The 13,964-nt window shown below is 43.1% G+C and overlaps 1 protein-coding gene across 1 annotated transcript; it reads left to right on the top strand.

Annotated features, from left to right (window-relative positions):
• Positions 1–12,007: 12,007 nt before the first annotated feature.
• Positions 12,008–13,084, top strand: LOC114497384 (ubiquitin-conjugating enzyme E2 N). Its single transcript, XM_028513106.2, has one exon. The coding sequence runs from the start codon at positions 12,033–12,035 to the stop codon at positions 12,489–12,491; it is 459 nt and encodes a 152-aa protein (XP_028368907.1). The 5' UTR covers positions 12,008–12,032; the 3' UTR covers positions 12,492–13,084.
• Positions 13,085–13,964: the final 880 nt, after the last annotated feature.

Genomic DNA, 13,964 nt, shown 5'->3' with positions numbered 1-13,964 from the left:
ACCATTTTTAAGTGTGCAATTTAGTAGCAGTAAGTAGATTCACATTGTTGTGAAACCATCAACACCTTCCATTTCCAGGACTTTTTCGTCTTCCCAAACTGAAACTCTGTCCCCATTAAATATTAACTCTCCTCCCCCTCCCCGTAGTCCCTGGCAGCCACTATTCTACTTTCTGTCTGTATGAATTTGACTCTTCCTGTAAAAGGATTTTTTTTCCTTTTACAGTATGAATAATATTCTATTGTATATACCCCATTTTTACTCATCCATCTGTGGATGAACCTTTTGGCTATTGTGGATAATGCTGCTATGTATATTGATGTATACATATCAACTTGAGTCCCCACTTTCGATTCTTTTGGGCATATATCCCAAAGTGAAATTGCTGGATCAGATGGTAATTGTATGTTTAACTTTTTGAGGAACTGCCAAACTGTTTTCCACAGTGGCTGCACCATTTGACATTCTTACCAACAATGATAGGCATCTTTGTAATGGGTGTATTGATGTACTGAGCACCTTCAGATACTTAATTAAAGTAATGAATAAACAATAGACACACATTCTAAAAAGTACAATGGCACATGCGCCATTAGGTGCCCAATAAAGCTGTACTTTCTTCACATTTTCCCATCCAATCAGGTAGGAAGTACTATTGCTTTGGGTTTGGGAGGTGTAACATAGAGATATTTGATCAAATACAAACCAAACTCCTTGTGCTCTATTGAAAGTGATCTTCTCCCCTAGTAAGTAAACTCCATGGATACACTTGCAGCCATATGCTCAAGCATGGTATGGCATTTACATAGCCAGTCATAAAATCTGTTTCTTCATTTATTATACAAGTTTATTGAGCTTATTGGGAAAAATTCTTCCTTAGTTTAAGTTTTTTCTTTGCCCTTAAAATCGAATCAGTATATACTTTTTCTTTAACTTAAAGTTCTGTAAGTTGTAGCACCTGGAGGGTCCCATGCAGGAGATGCTCAAAATGATTTCTGGAACAGAACACATGCTTTCTGATTAGGGTTTACAACCAGTTGTTTATCAGTGATCTCCCCCTTCAAATTCTTGAGGAGTGGTGGGAGGGAGAATTTATTTCCCTGTGTTGTTTTAGAGAGATGTGAATTGTGACTACTGTAGTACTTGCCAGTGACAAGCAGAGTAGTAGTCTCTTAAATGACCCTCTGCTTTGCTCCATGTAAGTCTTTCCCACAGTGCTGACAACATTATGTTAAAATGGCCAAGTAAGTGGCTGACTGTCCTATTGGACTAGAGATTCCTGAAGGACAGGTTAGCTGGACAGTTACTGTTCCTGCTGGCTAAGCCCCAGGAAGGCTCAGCCCCTCAGTGTGACATACCTATACCTGATAAGATGGCTAGAAAGCCAGTGGGAGAGTATTAAAGGCCCATGAGGAATCAATGCTAGCTAATCCTGGGCTTGCTGGGAGAAGAAACAGGGGTACCCCTTCTCCACCAGCTACTGCTGTGTCTCAGACCCACTGTCACATCTGGGCATCAGACTTGTTCTCCAGAGTGCACACTGCCCATGAAGATCTTAGTCTTCAGGGGAGATTACCATCTGATATGGTTTCCCTATCAAATGCTAAATCAAACACAACAATCACAATACCACTTCGATCTCTTGCTAGTGCATATTCTTCTTAAAGGGGCTCATAGTGGCCTGAGGTGGTTCCATGAGCAGAGTCCTTGGGTGAAGATGCATTCCTCAGTAATGAGAGCATGTGGTCTCACTCATGAGCCTTCTTTGTGGCTCCTGTGTGAGTGCTGGGGCCAGCAGTGACCTGGAGTCTCTTGGCACATGTGCCTTAGGTGTGGACCTCTTGATTCCTTTGCAAATGGAACAGGAAATCCATGTGAGTGAAAGGAGGAGGTTCAAGGTTTCTAATTAGCTTCTTTGGTGTTGAGTCTGTTCTTCTTTTTCTTCCAGCTTCTTTACCTTCCTTGTGGTGAGTTTCATTCTTCTGGCTGGTTGAATGGTGGTCCAGGCTCTTGGATAAAGAGCCTCCTGACACTGACAGTGTCAGTGGGGTACCTGCATCCTGAGCATCCTTTTGGGTGGCATCAGGAAGACACTTGGTTGAGCTGGGTGGGACCAAAACAGATTTTAGAAAACATTTTTCTCACTTTTTCACTCATATGATTTCCTATTTGCTGACTTTCAGTAGCCTTCTAGAATTTGGTTGTTAGCTACATGGAGGAAGCTTTGCTTTGGGGGAAGTTTTGTCTTTTTCCTTCCACACATTTTATACCTAAGTTTTCACTGCTTGTGGTCAAGAGGGAGGGTAACAACTCCTGGGGCTTTTTCCTTTTTACAATCTCTCCAAGCATTTGTTTTTCTGACTGATGTTCCTTCCTCTATTTCCTCCCTTTTTGCCAGGCAGCACACATACTGAGACTGTACATATATGTATTTGTGATTGGTTAAGAGCAATTGTTGGTATTTGAAATACTCTTTTGACCTTGATGTACTGGCTTTCCAGAATTCGATTGTGTAAGCCAAAGGGGAAAAAAAAAACAAAAACCAAGAAACAAGCCATGTCTAAAATATATGTTCTCTGTGATACTTAGCACATTGGGGTCTTTATATGTTAAATGCCACTAATGGTAGTGTAAATAAGAGATGATGTGAATCTCAGAGGTAGACATTATTTTCAATATATTGTGTAACACTTTCTGGCCTAGATCAGACTCACTTTTCTCTTTTTGCACATCAGTCCCTGAGACCTTACTCTGTACCAGGTTCCAGTAGCATAAGAAGAAGAAGACAAACTCCTTGCCCTCAGGAAGCTTCAGGAAGGGACTGAGAACTAAACATTCATATGTAACATGATCCTTGCTACTGCAGAGGTTTGGCCCTGGTGCAGGATGATTGCTTCTCTCTCTTGCATGGAGGAAAGGAGAGCTTTGGGGGAGTGGGGGGAGTGAAAGTTGAGCTAAATCTGCACCAGGGTTTCTCCTCCTTGGAACTGTTGACCTTTTGGACCAGATTATTCTTTGTTGTGGGGGTTGTCCTGTGTATTGTAGGATGTGGAGCAGAGTCTGGCTTCTACCCACTAGATGATGGGGATAGTAGCCTTCTCCGTCCAGGCTATAGTAACCAAAAATGTACCCCTACATATCTAAATGTCCCTTGGGGGACTAAATTGCTCCTGATAGAGAATCTCTGAGTCACTAGGGAAATCAGAGAGGAAAAAGACTTTCATGCACAGGCATGGAGAGGGGAGAGAGCTGGCCCTTTTGGGCACTTTCAAGTGGTTCAAAGTGGGTGGAACTTAGGTTGCTTGGAGGCCTGGAAGGTAAATTGGCCTGAGCTTGGAAAATCTCACATGCAGTGTACAACCTCACCACTTCGGTGCAGGGGCAGCAACAGGGACAGCACAGCACAATCAACTTGGGGTGTTACTCAGTGGCTTACCAATGGGTGTCATTAACACTATGCTCCATTTGGTTGCTCCTATTGTAACTAATTAGTCTTGCTAAGCACACTCTAAGCTTTACAAATCATTACTGTAAAATGCTTTCCACTAAAGTTCGAGGCCTTGTGGTAAAGCCCAGGTCCCAGGCCCTGCACTCACCAGGAACCAGTGAGAAAGTTTCAGTAGAAGATCTTGTTATAGTTAGACAACCTGCCATGGAACATCAGACAGCTCCAAGACTTGAGTCTGGGAGACCAGGTAGAAGGCAACAGAAATAATGAGGACATGAAATGAAGACACAATGTACCTGAAATAGAGAGGAGAGCTGGCTTATGAGTCCATTCAAAGGTATAATTGGCCTGACAGGGATCTGGGGAGGGGAAGGAGCAACCCTGATTAGCATGGGTTGTCAGGCTTGGACATCCTCCTTTGGTAGGTGTACAGAGATGGGAGTTTGAGAGAAGAGCCAAAACAAGTATGTGGGGAGGACGAAGGTGACAAGTCAGAGGTGGGACAGCAGGGAAATTACCTTATACACCACTGGAATCTGGAGTCAGGGAGAAAGAGGCAGGCTAGTAAGCCAGGACAAGTGGAATAGGGAAACTGAGGCAGAGAGTTAAACAAACAGTTTTCAGCCATTCAGTAAATCCTACCTTCCCTAAACCAAGGATACTTAAGAGTAAATGGTTTGCACTTCTCCCCAATCAGAGGATAAATAGCTTAGATCACCCTACTCAGGGAGACAGCAGAAATCCAGTTAGTGCCATTTGCCAACCACACCCAAGGGCAGATGAAGTTAAGGAATAAATCTCATTTTGGCACATCAGCATAAAGCTGATAAATATTCTGTTGAGATCCTTCCTAAGACCTCTCCTAAGCCCCAGGCTTTAAAGGCTTTTAGGGCAAAGGACCCAAGAAGCTCTCCCTCCCCTGGAGTCCGCCCACACTCTTCCCTTTCCCCTCTTCTTCCCCCACAGACATGCATCCCATAAATCCTAAGGGACCCCATGAGGCTTGCAACCAGGGGAGCAATGGGCAGCAGCATCTCATCCTGGGATAAAGCCTTGAACCTGCCCCTTTTCTCTGACTTCTCAGTGAGCTAAGGCAACCCAGGTTCATTTCCCCACCTAGTCCCTCTCCTGTTGCTTCTATCCTTTGGCCTTCCTTTTATTCACTGTCCCTAGCATTAATAAAAGTCCTCTAAAACTCACCTGGACTCATATTGTGAAATCTTTCCTGTACGAAGTCAAGAACCCACACACTACGAGCCAGTCCTAGGAAGACCTGCTCAGGGCCAGGTGCATTTTCCAGCAAAAAGAGGACCAGGTTGAAGATAAAGATTTGTGGGTCATTGTATTGAGGTAGTAGTTAAAGCTGTGGGTGAGATTGCCCCAGGAGAGTGTGTAGAAAGAAAAAGGGTGCAGAGGGTAGGATGAGGTCCTGAGGAACAATAGCAGTTTCTATTCCTATCAGATCCACTCCAGTGGATCCCTTTCTAAACCTTCTCCCATGATCCCTTTCCAAACCACAGCCCACTGTGTTTGTCTCTACATTACCCCATCCTTTTAAATTCTAAAGCACTCGTGTGCCATCTAAATAATCACGATTCTGGAGAAATTTTGAGTTCAACAGCTCTATTTCTGTCAATATTTTCTGTTTTGCTCCTGTCTTCCCAAATCCACTGGGGCTTCATTTTTGTGTCTTTTCCCCCTCAGTCTAATCAGTTAACCCTAGTACAGTTCCCCCATGAGGGCTCTGGGAGCCTTAGTTGAAGGTTCTGGGTCCAGTTAAATATTTTGACTAGAGGACAAAGTTCAGTTCCCCTGAAAAAGCCCAAACCCATGTCTTTCCTCCCAGCAGCTGGGACTCAGGACTGACTCATTGAATCAACATTTCTTGGGTCTCTTGGTGGATTCCAAGCCCTGGTTCCATGAGCAGCCTGAAAGGAGAAGAACCTCCTTGGCCTTAGCACTGAACACACCCCTGGAAGACTGGTGGTTTATTTTACTAAATGTAATAAATGGGTGAAGGTTTCCTTTTTTTTTTTTTAGTTTGAATAAATTAAATTAAAAATATAAGCTGGATATTAAGCAGCATGTTGAAATATAAAATTCTGGAATCATTGTTTCTTTTGAAAAAATATTGAAATTCTGTAATTCCCATTGTAATTGGTGATCGGCACCAGAAAGACTGGTGAGAGGCCTTCATTAGCTAGGCTGCTGGAAGGACTGTGCAGGGGCCTTATGTTCTCTCTCGCTGGGTTATTTATCAGGAGGGCTGCAGCTTGTCTCCATGGATGTTTTCACCAGCCTGCCTCTGAACTTTAACCTACTGTTGCAACTGGGGTCATACACAGGAAGAACAGGCTCTGGTCCCAGCACAGCTAACCCAGACTGTTGGCCTACTGTCAACCGCATGCTCCGACCTGCACAGTGGTAACAGGCTGCCCACAGCCCATTGGGTTGTTGTGGTAAATTAAAACAGGCTGCAATGGTAGTGGGAAGCAGCAATTCCCTGGAGAAGCAAATGTGGTCCAAGGGGAGTGAGGCTTCTAGGCCCCCTCCTCTTTGGAGGGAAAAGCAGCCCTGTCTGGGCAGAAGTGGGTCTGGCAGCCACACCATGTGTACCATCTGCCTGTGTGTCCTGAGTTAGCACTTTCTTCCATTTCTGCCTCAAGTGCTGATTTCACTTCTTGCCCAAGTTGCAGGTTTAATAATGGTGTGAATCAGAAGCAGTGATTAGCCAGCACCCACAAGCATGTAGCACCCAGGCATGTTTCAGCGGAACAGAGACTGTGGGAGCTCCAGCCTCCTGAAAGTCAGGACTTTATTTTGGGGCTATGGCCAAGGGCTGCATTTACTGTTGCTGGTGCATCTGATTCCACTCCTCCCTCCAGCCACCTTTCCACCTCCCTAATACCAACTGCTCAGGGGTGGAGGGTAGCTTTCCTGGCACTTACTGAGGTTTCAAATCTTCCTGGGTATCAGAGCTGAGAGGATGGATATACCTCTTCAGGCATACCCCAGTCTGTCTCAGCATCTCTGTGATAATTTTAGGTTTAAAGTCATCAGGAGCAGCAGTGGGGCCTGAGCACTTCCATTCAGAAGAATGTTATTGAAAATCTGTGGGTCTAACGCTGTTGCCTGTTATTTCCATGTGTGTGTCAAGTTTACAGTGGTCGGTTTTCACAACCTCATAACTTTTCCATTTTATTTAATTATATATTTTTTTGGAGGCACATGGAGTAGAAAGCAAGTTGTGTCAAGTCCTGTTTCTCTATCTTTATACAGAGGTTTGCTAACAGCTCGGGTAGGTGAAAGCCTCAGGTACCTCTGTCTTCAGGGCAGGCCTGAATTTGGGCTGAAGCAGAGGGGAAGGGAGATCATTGGGGGTGGGTTGGAGAGGCTCAGCATTCTGCAGACACTTCATAGGTAGCCTTTAATGCTTTCTTGTTTGTGTCAGTGAGCTTCTTATAAATCTTCATTCCACCGCACCCCAGTCTCCCTTTGCATGTTAGCTGGTATGATTGATGAAAAATGGGTAAAGACTTTGGAGATGTAGAAGACAGAGGGAGGAACCAGTCAGAGGAAACTTTTGCTAAGTTCTCCTTCCACTGCTAACACACCTCCACCCTTCCTTCTTTGATGGAGACACTGAAAACCAACCACTTTTCCCTGCTCACTGGATGGAGGGCTACCTTCCGCTTAGCCTGGGTTGCCCCTTGCTTGCTGCCGCTTCCTAAGAGCTGTGGAGACAGACACATGGCAGTCACAGAGGCAGTGACTCAGCATCACACCTTTCTAAGAGGCCCTGGGAACCCGGTAAGGGTATTCATCACCTCAGGTTAACATTAACTGTCCAGGCAGGCCCAAGGCAAATCCAGGAAGAGAGGTGCGGCATCCTCTGGGTGGCTGGCTGGGTGGTGGAGACAGGAGTCCTCTTTACCTAAATGCTTCAAATAACCCAGGTTTTCCCCTCCAGAAAATTCGTTATCTCTTTCCCTAATGCCAAGGTTTTTGGGTGAAATACTATAACTGGCTTGCCCCATGTCAGGAAGGGTCCCAAGGGTTATAGTATGGTCATGAGTTTTTGGAGGTTAAGAATCACTTTGGCCCTGGCTAGTATGGCTCAGTGAATTGAGTGCTAGTCTGTGAACTGAAATGTTGCTTGGTCGGTTCTCAGTCAGGGCATGTTCCTGGGTTGCAGGTTCGGTCCCTGGCTGGGGTGCATATGAGAGGTGATCAATTGATGTTTCTCTCCCTGTTTCTCTCCCTTCCCCTCTCTCTCTAAAAGTAAATAAGTTAAATCTTAAAAAAAAAGAATGACTTTGGGGTCAGACCATGGTTGGAGGCCAATGTCTGCTGTCTATAAGCCTTGGAAAGCTCTAAGCCTTTGTTTCCTTATCTGAGGAAAACAGAAGTTATAGTATGTGCAGTGAGTGCAGCTTGGAATAGGTGGTGGCTATTATCTTTCTTAGGCATAGCTGTTTCTTGGAGAGGGGATGCAAAGAGTCGGTTCACTTGCAGGGTGATCTGTGGTGATCCTGAATTCACTTGGGGCCTGAGAAGTCTTGATATGGAATGACATCAGGCCTCTGACATTTGGATAGGTGAATTCAGAATGATTGTAAGCACTCTAGCCTTGGGGATTCGGGCAAAAGGGTCATTAAGTTGGCCTTGTCACGTCTTCTGTCCTTGGAGCCTTATCATCATCTACTGGTAGATAACCAGTCTTGGCCAGATGACTCACTGGGGCAGTTTAACTCCTTCTGGGATTGTTCAAGACAACTCCCTGGGGAAATTGGGGAAAACAAGCAAAAAAGGGAAGATTTTTTTTTTTTTTTATTCAGCATCATTATTGACCTATTCTAAGCCACAGAAAATGCAGGGTGCTAAGTGAGACAGACAAGTCCCCAGTTTTCATATAGCTTCAATTCCAGCAAGGAAGAGCAAGAAATAAATAAAGCCCTGAAATAAATAAACAAGAGGACTCAGCAAGCAGCAAGCACTGTGAAGATAAAGAACTTGGCAGTGGTTCTCAAACTTACATTGGGCTCACCTAGAGGGTCACTTAAAACACAACATTTCTAGTTCATTGTGTCTTGGGAGGGACCAGAATTATCTTTCTAACAAATCCTCAGATGATGAACCATACTTTGAGAACCACTGATAAGGGGAGCAGGGATCAAGGGTGAGGGCTAATTTAGAAAACAGAGCTCTGGAAGATTAGGTCAAGGGCTGAGCACTTCATTCCTTTTAGTTGGCTGGAGGTGGGAGGGAAGGTGGCTGTGTGTTATCTGCAGTTCTTCTGTGGAAAGGACTACTGCAAAGAAAAGGAAAACAGAGCCTCCCCCCTTTCTCGCTCTACTTTGTTCCTATTCAGGTTTCAGCTTTGCATTTGGAATCTCATTGCTCTGGGAAACTGGTCATTTAGTTGCTATTAAGGCAAGATGCTATGTTGTGGCCTAGAGTAGTCTCATCTATGTATCAGTTCTCATGAAGCAGAAGTTTAAAGATCAGATCTGAGTCTAAACATTTCAGAAATAACACTGATACCAAAGAGAAGGACCTTCCTGTGCTAGTTGTAAGCAGCCCCGGGACTCACTGGCCCCTTCTCAACAGTTCATTTGTTGGGTGGGGTTTTTATTTTATTCTTTTTGAAAAACCTATTTGTATGTGAAATAAAGATAAGAGTCATCATGGATTAATAGATTATAATTAATCTGAGGGCAGAAGACATAACTTTATCTTTCTATCCCCAGTGTCTAGTAACGTGCCTGTCCTTCATGGTAAGCCACTAAGTTTGTTGTCCATCATGGTAAGCAACAAACATGGTAAGCCATGTTGATTTCAAATATCTATTCAATCATTTATTTACAACTGGGCACTGTGCTAGATACTGGGGGTACAATGGCAAAAGAGACAGACCCAGACCCTGTCCTCATGGAGTTTATGGTTTAAACAGGGGATAAAAGTTAACAGATAACATATAAACTAGGGAGGTCAGAGGGCTTCATGGAAGAAGTGACATAGAGCATGGGAGCAGAGAGAAGTGGGCGAGGCATGGTGCAAAGGAGGGGACAAGCAGAGAGTTTTCTGGAGAGACACATGGCATATGCAAAGCCCAGAGATGAGACAGATCATGGCCCATCCCCTGATGACTGAAGCCAAGAACTGAAACTCTATTCTGAAGGGTCTCAAAGCTGTGTGAGCAAGCAACGTCAAGGCACGTTGAGAAAACGTCTTAGAGACATCACTGGTTGGTTGCTGTTTACACTAAGTATAAAGGTTTGACTTATGCCCAGAGTGGAAATTAACCTAGTATGCAGTTTGGGAAAACTTGCTGTGGTGATGATTGGATTGTTTTGAGCTGGCTCTGTTTGCAGGTTCTGGTTCCCAGATTTTCACTTCCTCCCACCTGTTGAGTGAGGAGGTCTGGGCAAACCAGTTTGGATCAAGGAAGAGGCTTGCTGAACTATTCACCATCAAAGAGCACTCTTGGAACAAAAGTGACAACTCTGTTACAATGCAGCTTGGGGGAAGATCAGGTCCAAAGTGGTTATTGAAATGCTAAAATTATTATTTTTAGTGTCAATGGCTTTGGCCTCAGAGAAGCACAGATAGTTTCCTGTGAACTCTGCTTGGCTTGTAGGTCCTGAGTAATGACTGTGACCTAGGGTAAGTCAGTAAGCCTTTTGGCATCCTACTTTTTATAGTTATAAAATGGGAATAATCTCTGCTTCTATCAATGTCCTGGGAAGATTGTCCCTGGAGATGAGATGGAGTTTATGAAAACACCCGGATCCTGCAGGGAAAGTTCAAACATCCAGGATATTGATTTGTTAAAGGCACTTAGTTGATGTGGCAATGGCCAGTGCTTACTGGTGTGTGTGCTTAATAGTTAACTATTCAGCCTAGAATCTGTATCTAGGTTATTTTATAAAAATGCTTTCCATCTGTGTGTGTGTGTGTATATATACACATATATAAAACATATATTTATTACAGATATATTTATATATATGGATTAACCCATATGTATATATATGGGTTAATAAAACATCCCAAATATAAAAAGAATAGGCTGAACAGAACTTTTTCTTTCTCAGTTAATTTTTAAAGATTTTATTTACTTATTTTTAGAGAGAGGGGAAGGGAGGGAGAAAATTGGAGGAGGGAGGAAGAGAAAATTGATGTCAGGGAGAAACATGGATTAGTTGCCTCTTGTATGCAGCACAACCAGGAACTGAACCTGCAACCCAGGCATGTGTCTTGTTGGGTAATAAACCAGTGAACTTATGCTTTGTGGGGTGATGCCAACCAGCTGAGCCACACTGGTTAGGGCTTCGGTTAATTTTTAATGTGCTTGGAAAAGTTGCAATTTTTAGCTAAAAATTTGTACTTTGTGTGAGAAGTATCTATCATCTCTAAAACTCTTTGCATCTCTTGCCTTCTTTTTTTGAAATGCTTTCTTTATAGGCAGCAACCCTTAGAAGCACTTGGGTCTTGTTTAAACTTGGTGATCGAATAACATCCTCTGTCCTGATGGACTTGTTTTCTGGCCGGTCTTCCTCCTGCTATCGCTGACCTGGATTTTCTTCCTTCACTTTGGCTTTTGACCCTATGAAATAATGAAGATCAGAGTGAAGTTACCTGTAGGTGCAACATGTGGAATTTTATAATTGTTCAAGATGTTCAATTTTTTAGGCTGACTCATACAATTGTTTTACAGACAGGAGAGAAGTTCTCAACTTTGAGGGAAAGCGAGAGCCTTTTCATTGGTGTCTCTTTCTGCCTGCCTGATTTCCTTCTGATTTTGCTTTACTGTTTGAAGAATGGCCTGAAAGGTGGAAAAGTGAACTTCTACCTTGAAATGTGAGCTATGTGTGTGCTTGATGCAAGAAAAATGAAAGCTATTAATTCTAAGTGGTTGGTTTTCATTTGTGGCTAAGAAGATAGTTAAGTTCAACTTCTTCTTTTTAAACCCCAATTCCAATGTGCAGATTCCTAAAAAACAAACAAACAAACAAACAAAACAAAAACAAAAACAAAACTAACTAGATATCTGTAACCAAACTTCGGATGAAGCATATCTAGCCAACTTCTGTTCTTCTTGTTGGTGTCAAGAATGTGTTATTGGAAGCAGGGTTTGAAATTTCTGTATTGTTTTAAAATTTAAACCTAGCATCAAATGGAAGAACATTGGAGGTTCAACATAATGCACTTTATTTCAGACTATTGTAGGCTCACCTTGGAACATCATTTCTTATCTGGACCTATCAGTTTTTAAAGGCCATATGCTGAGGCTAGCTAGCTGATCTTTTTGATGCTAGTCCTGCTTCCTTAGGTCATCTTTCAAACCACTACTATGGTTATATTAGAAAACAAGCAAACAAATAACAACAACAACAACAAATAGCTGTTGTGTTTCTCTCCTATTTAATTTCCTTCAGTGGCTCCCCGTGAGCTGTCTAATTCCTTCCAAACTTGTTTGCATGCAGTCAACTCCCTCCTTTCTTTCCTAAAAACTAGTGCTCTGGCTACAGTGTACTTTTCACAAATATGCCAAGAATCCCCCACCTCGGGATCTGACAAGATGGCCGGGCTGCCCCGCAGGATTATCAAGGAAACCCAACGTTTGCTGGCAGAACCAGTTCCGGGCATTAAAGCAGAACCAGATGAGAGTAACGCCCGTTATTTTCATGTGGTCATTGCTGGCCCCCAGGATTCCCCCTTTGAGGGAGGGACTTTTAAACTTGAACTATTTCTTCCAGAAGAATACCCGATGGCAGCACCTAAAGTACGTTTCATGACCAAAATTTATCATCCTAATGTAGACAAGTTGGGAAGAATATGTTTAGATATTTTGAAAGATAAGTGGTCTCCAGCACTGCAGATCCGCACAGTTCTGCTATCCATCCAGGCTTTGTTAAGTGCTCCCAATCCAGACGATCCGTTAGCAAATGATGTAGCGGAGCAGTGGAAGACCAATGAAGCCCAAGCCATAGAAACAGCTAGAGCATGGACTAGGCTATATGCCATGAATAATATTTAAATCGATCTGATCATCAAGTGTGCATCACTTCTCCTGTTCTGCCAAGACTTCTTCCTTTTTTGTTTGCATTTAATGGACACAGTCTTAGAAACATTACAGAATAAAAGCCCAACATCTTCAGTCCTTTGGTGATTAAATGCACATTAGCAAATCTATGTCTTGTCCTGATTCACTGTTACAAAGCATGAGCAGAGGCTAGAAGTATCATCTGGATTGTTGCGAAACGTTTAAAAGCAGTGGCCCCTCTGCTTTTATTCATTTCCCCCATCATGATTTAAGTATAAAGCACTGTGAATGAAGGTAGTAGTCAGGGTTAGCTGCAGGGGAATGGGTATTTTTCTTTATTTTATTTTTTTCATGGGGGGGGGTAGTTTTAATTTTATGGGCTCCTTTCCCCCTTTTTATGGTGATTTAATTGCATTGGTTAAAAGCAGCTAACCAGTTCTTTAGAATACGCTCTCTAGCCAAGTCTAACTTTATTTAGACGCTGTAGATGGACAAGCTTGATTGTTTGAACCAAAATGGGAACATTAAATAAATATTGCGGCCCTCACTAATAACATTGTGACTTTGCTGTCAAATGTAGAATTCTCTCTTCAAGAAAAAGCTTGTGACCATTTTGTATGGCTTGTCTGGAAACTTCTGTAAATGCTATGTTTTAGTAAAATATTTTTTTGTTATTAAAAAAAAAAAAAAAAAAAGAATCCCCCACCTGCCTTCCCACCTATCCTTCACCACTCAGTTCTAACAGGCTTTACTCTCTGAAGCTCTTTCTGTCTTCCAAACAGGATACCTATCCTCTGGGCTTCTGTAGCAGCATGCCTAGATGGTCACATTACCACCTGACTTGCCAACTGACTTGCAATTCTTTGTTGACACCTCCATGTGCCCTACTAAACTGGGAGATTTGAAGGTGAGGATGTGGCAGACTCAACCAGCAGGTAGTCTAGTCCAGAGCTGGTGGTCAATAATTTTGTGTTAAGTTAATGATCAATGGTTGGGATGGATGAGGAGTTGTGGAAGTAAGGATTCATTAATACCTTAAAAAGCTCTCATTAGAATGGGGCCCTCCAGTAAGACAGCTGAAAGTATAAGAATAGTATTTATTCAGGTTGGCTGGTGCCTGGCCTGGTGGGTCCCTGGACCTAAGTCCTTGAAAGGAAACTTTGCTGTCAAAGATGAATGATTGTGGATGGAGATCAGGGATCCTGGGTGTTGGGGGGAACAAAGGAAGAGAATTTTTTTAAAAATATTTTATTTATTTATTTTTAGAGAGGGAAGGGAAGGAGAAAGAGAGAGAGAAAGAGAGAGAGAGAGAGATCAATGTGCGGATGCTGGGGGCCGTGGCCTGCAACCTAGGCATGTGCCCTGACTGGGAATAGAACCTGCGATACCTGGTTCTCAGCCTGCGCTCAATCCACTGAGCTACTCCAGCCAGGGCCAAAGGAAGAGAATTTGAAGCATGAAGCAAAG

Source organism: Phyllostomus discolor, chromosome 5, assembly GCF_004126475.2.
Source record: "Phyllostomus discolor isolate MPI-MPIP mPhyDis1 chromosome 5, mPhyDis1.pri.v3, whole genome shotgun sequence".
NCBI lineage: Eukaryota > Metazoa > Chordata > Mammalia > Chiroptera > Phyllostomidae > Phyllostomus > Phyllostomus discolor.
The sequence above is the reverse complement of the archived record's forward strand: the minus strand, read 5'-3'. Positions and strand labels throughout refer to the sequence as shown.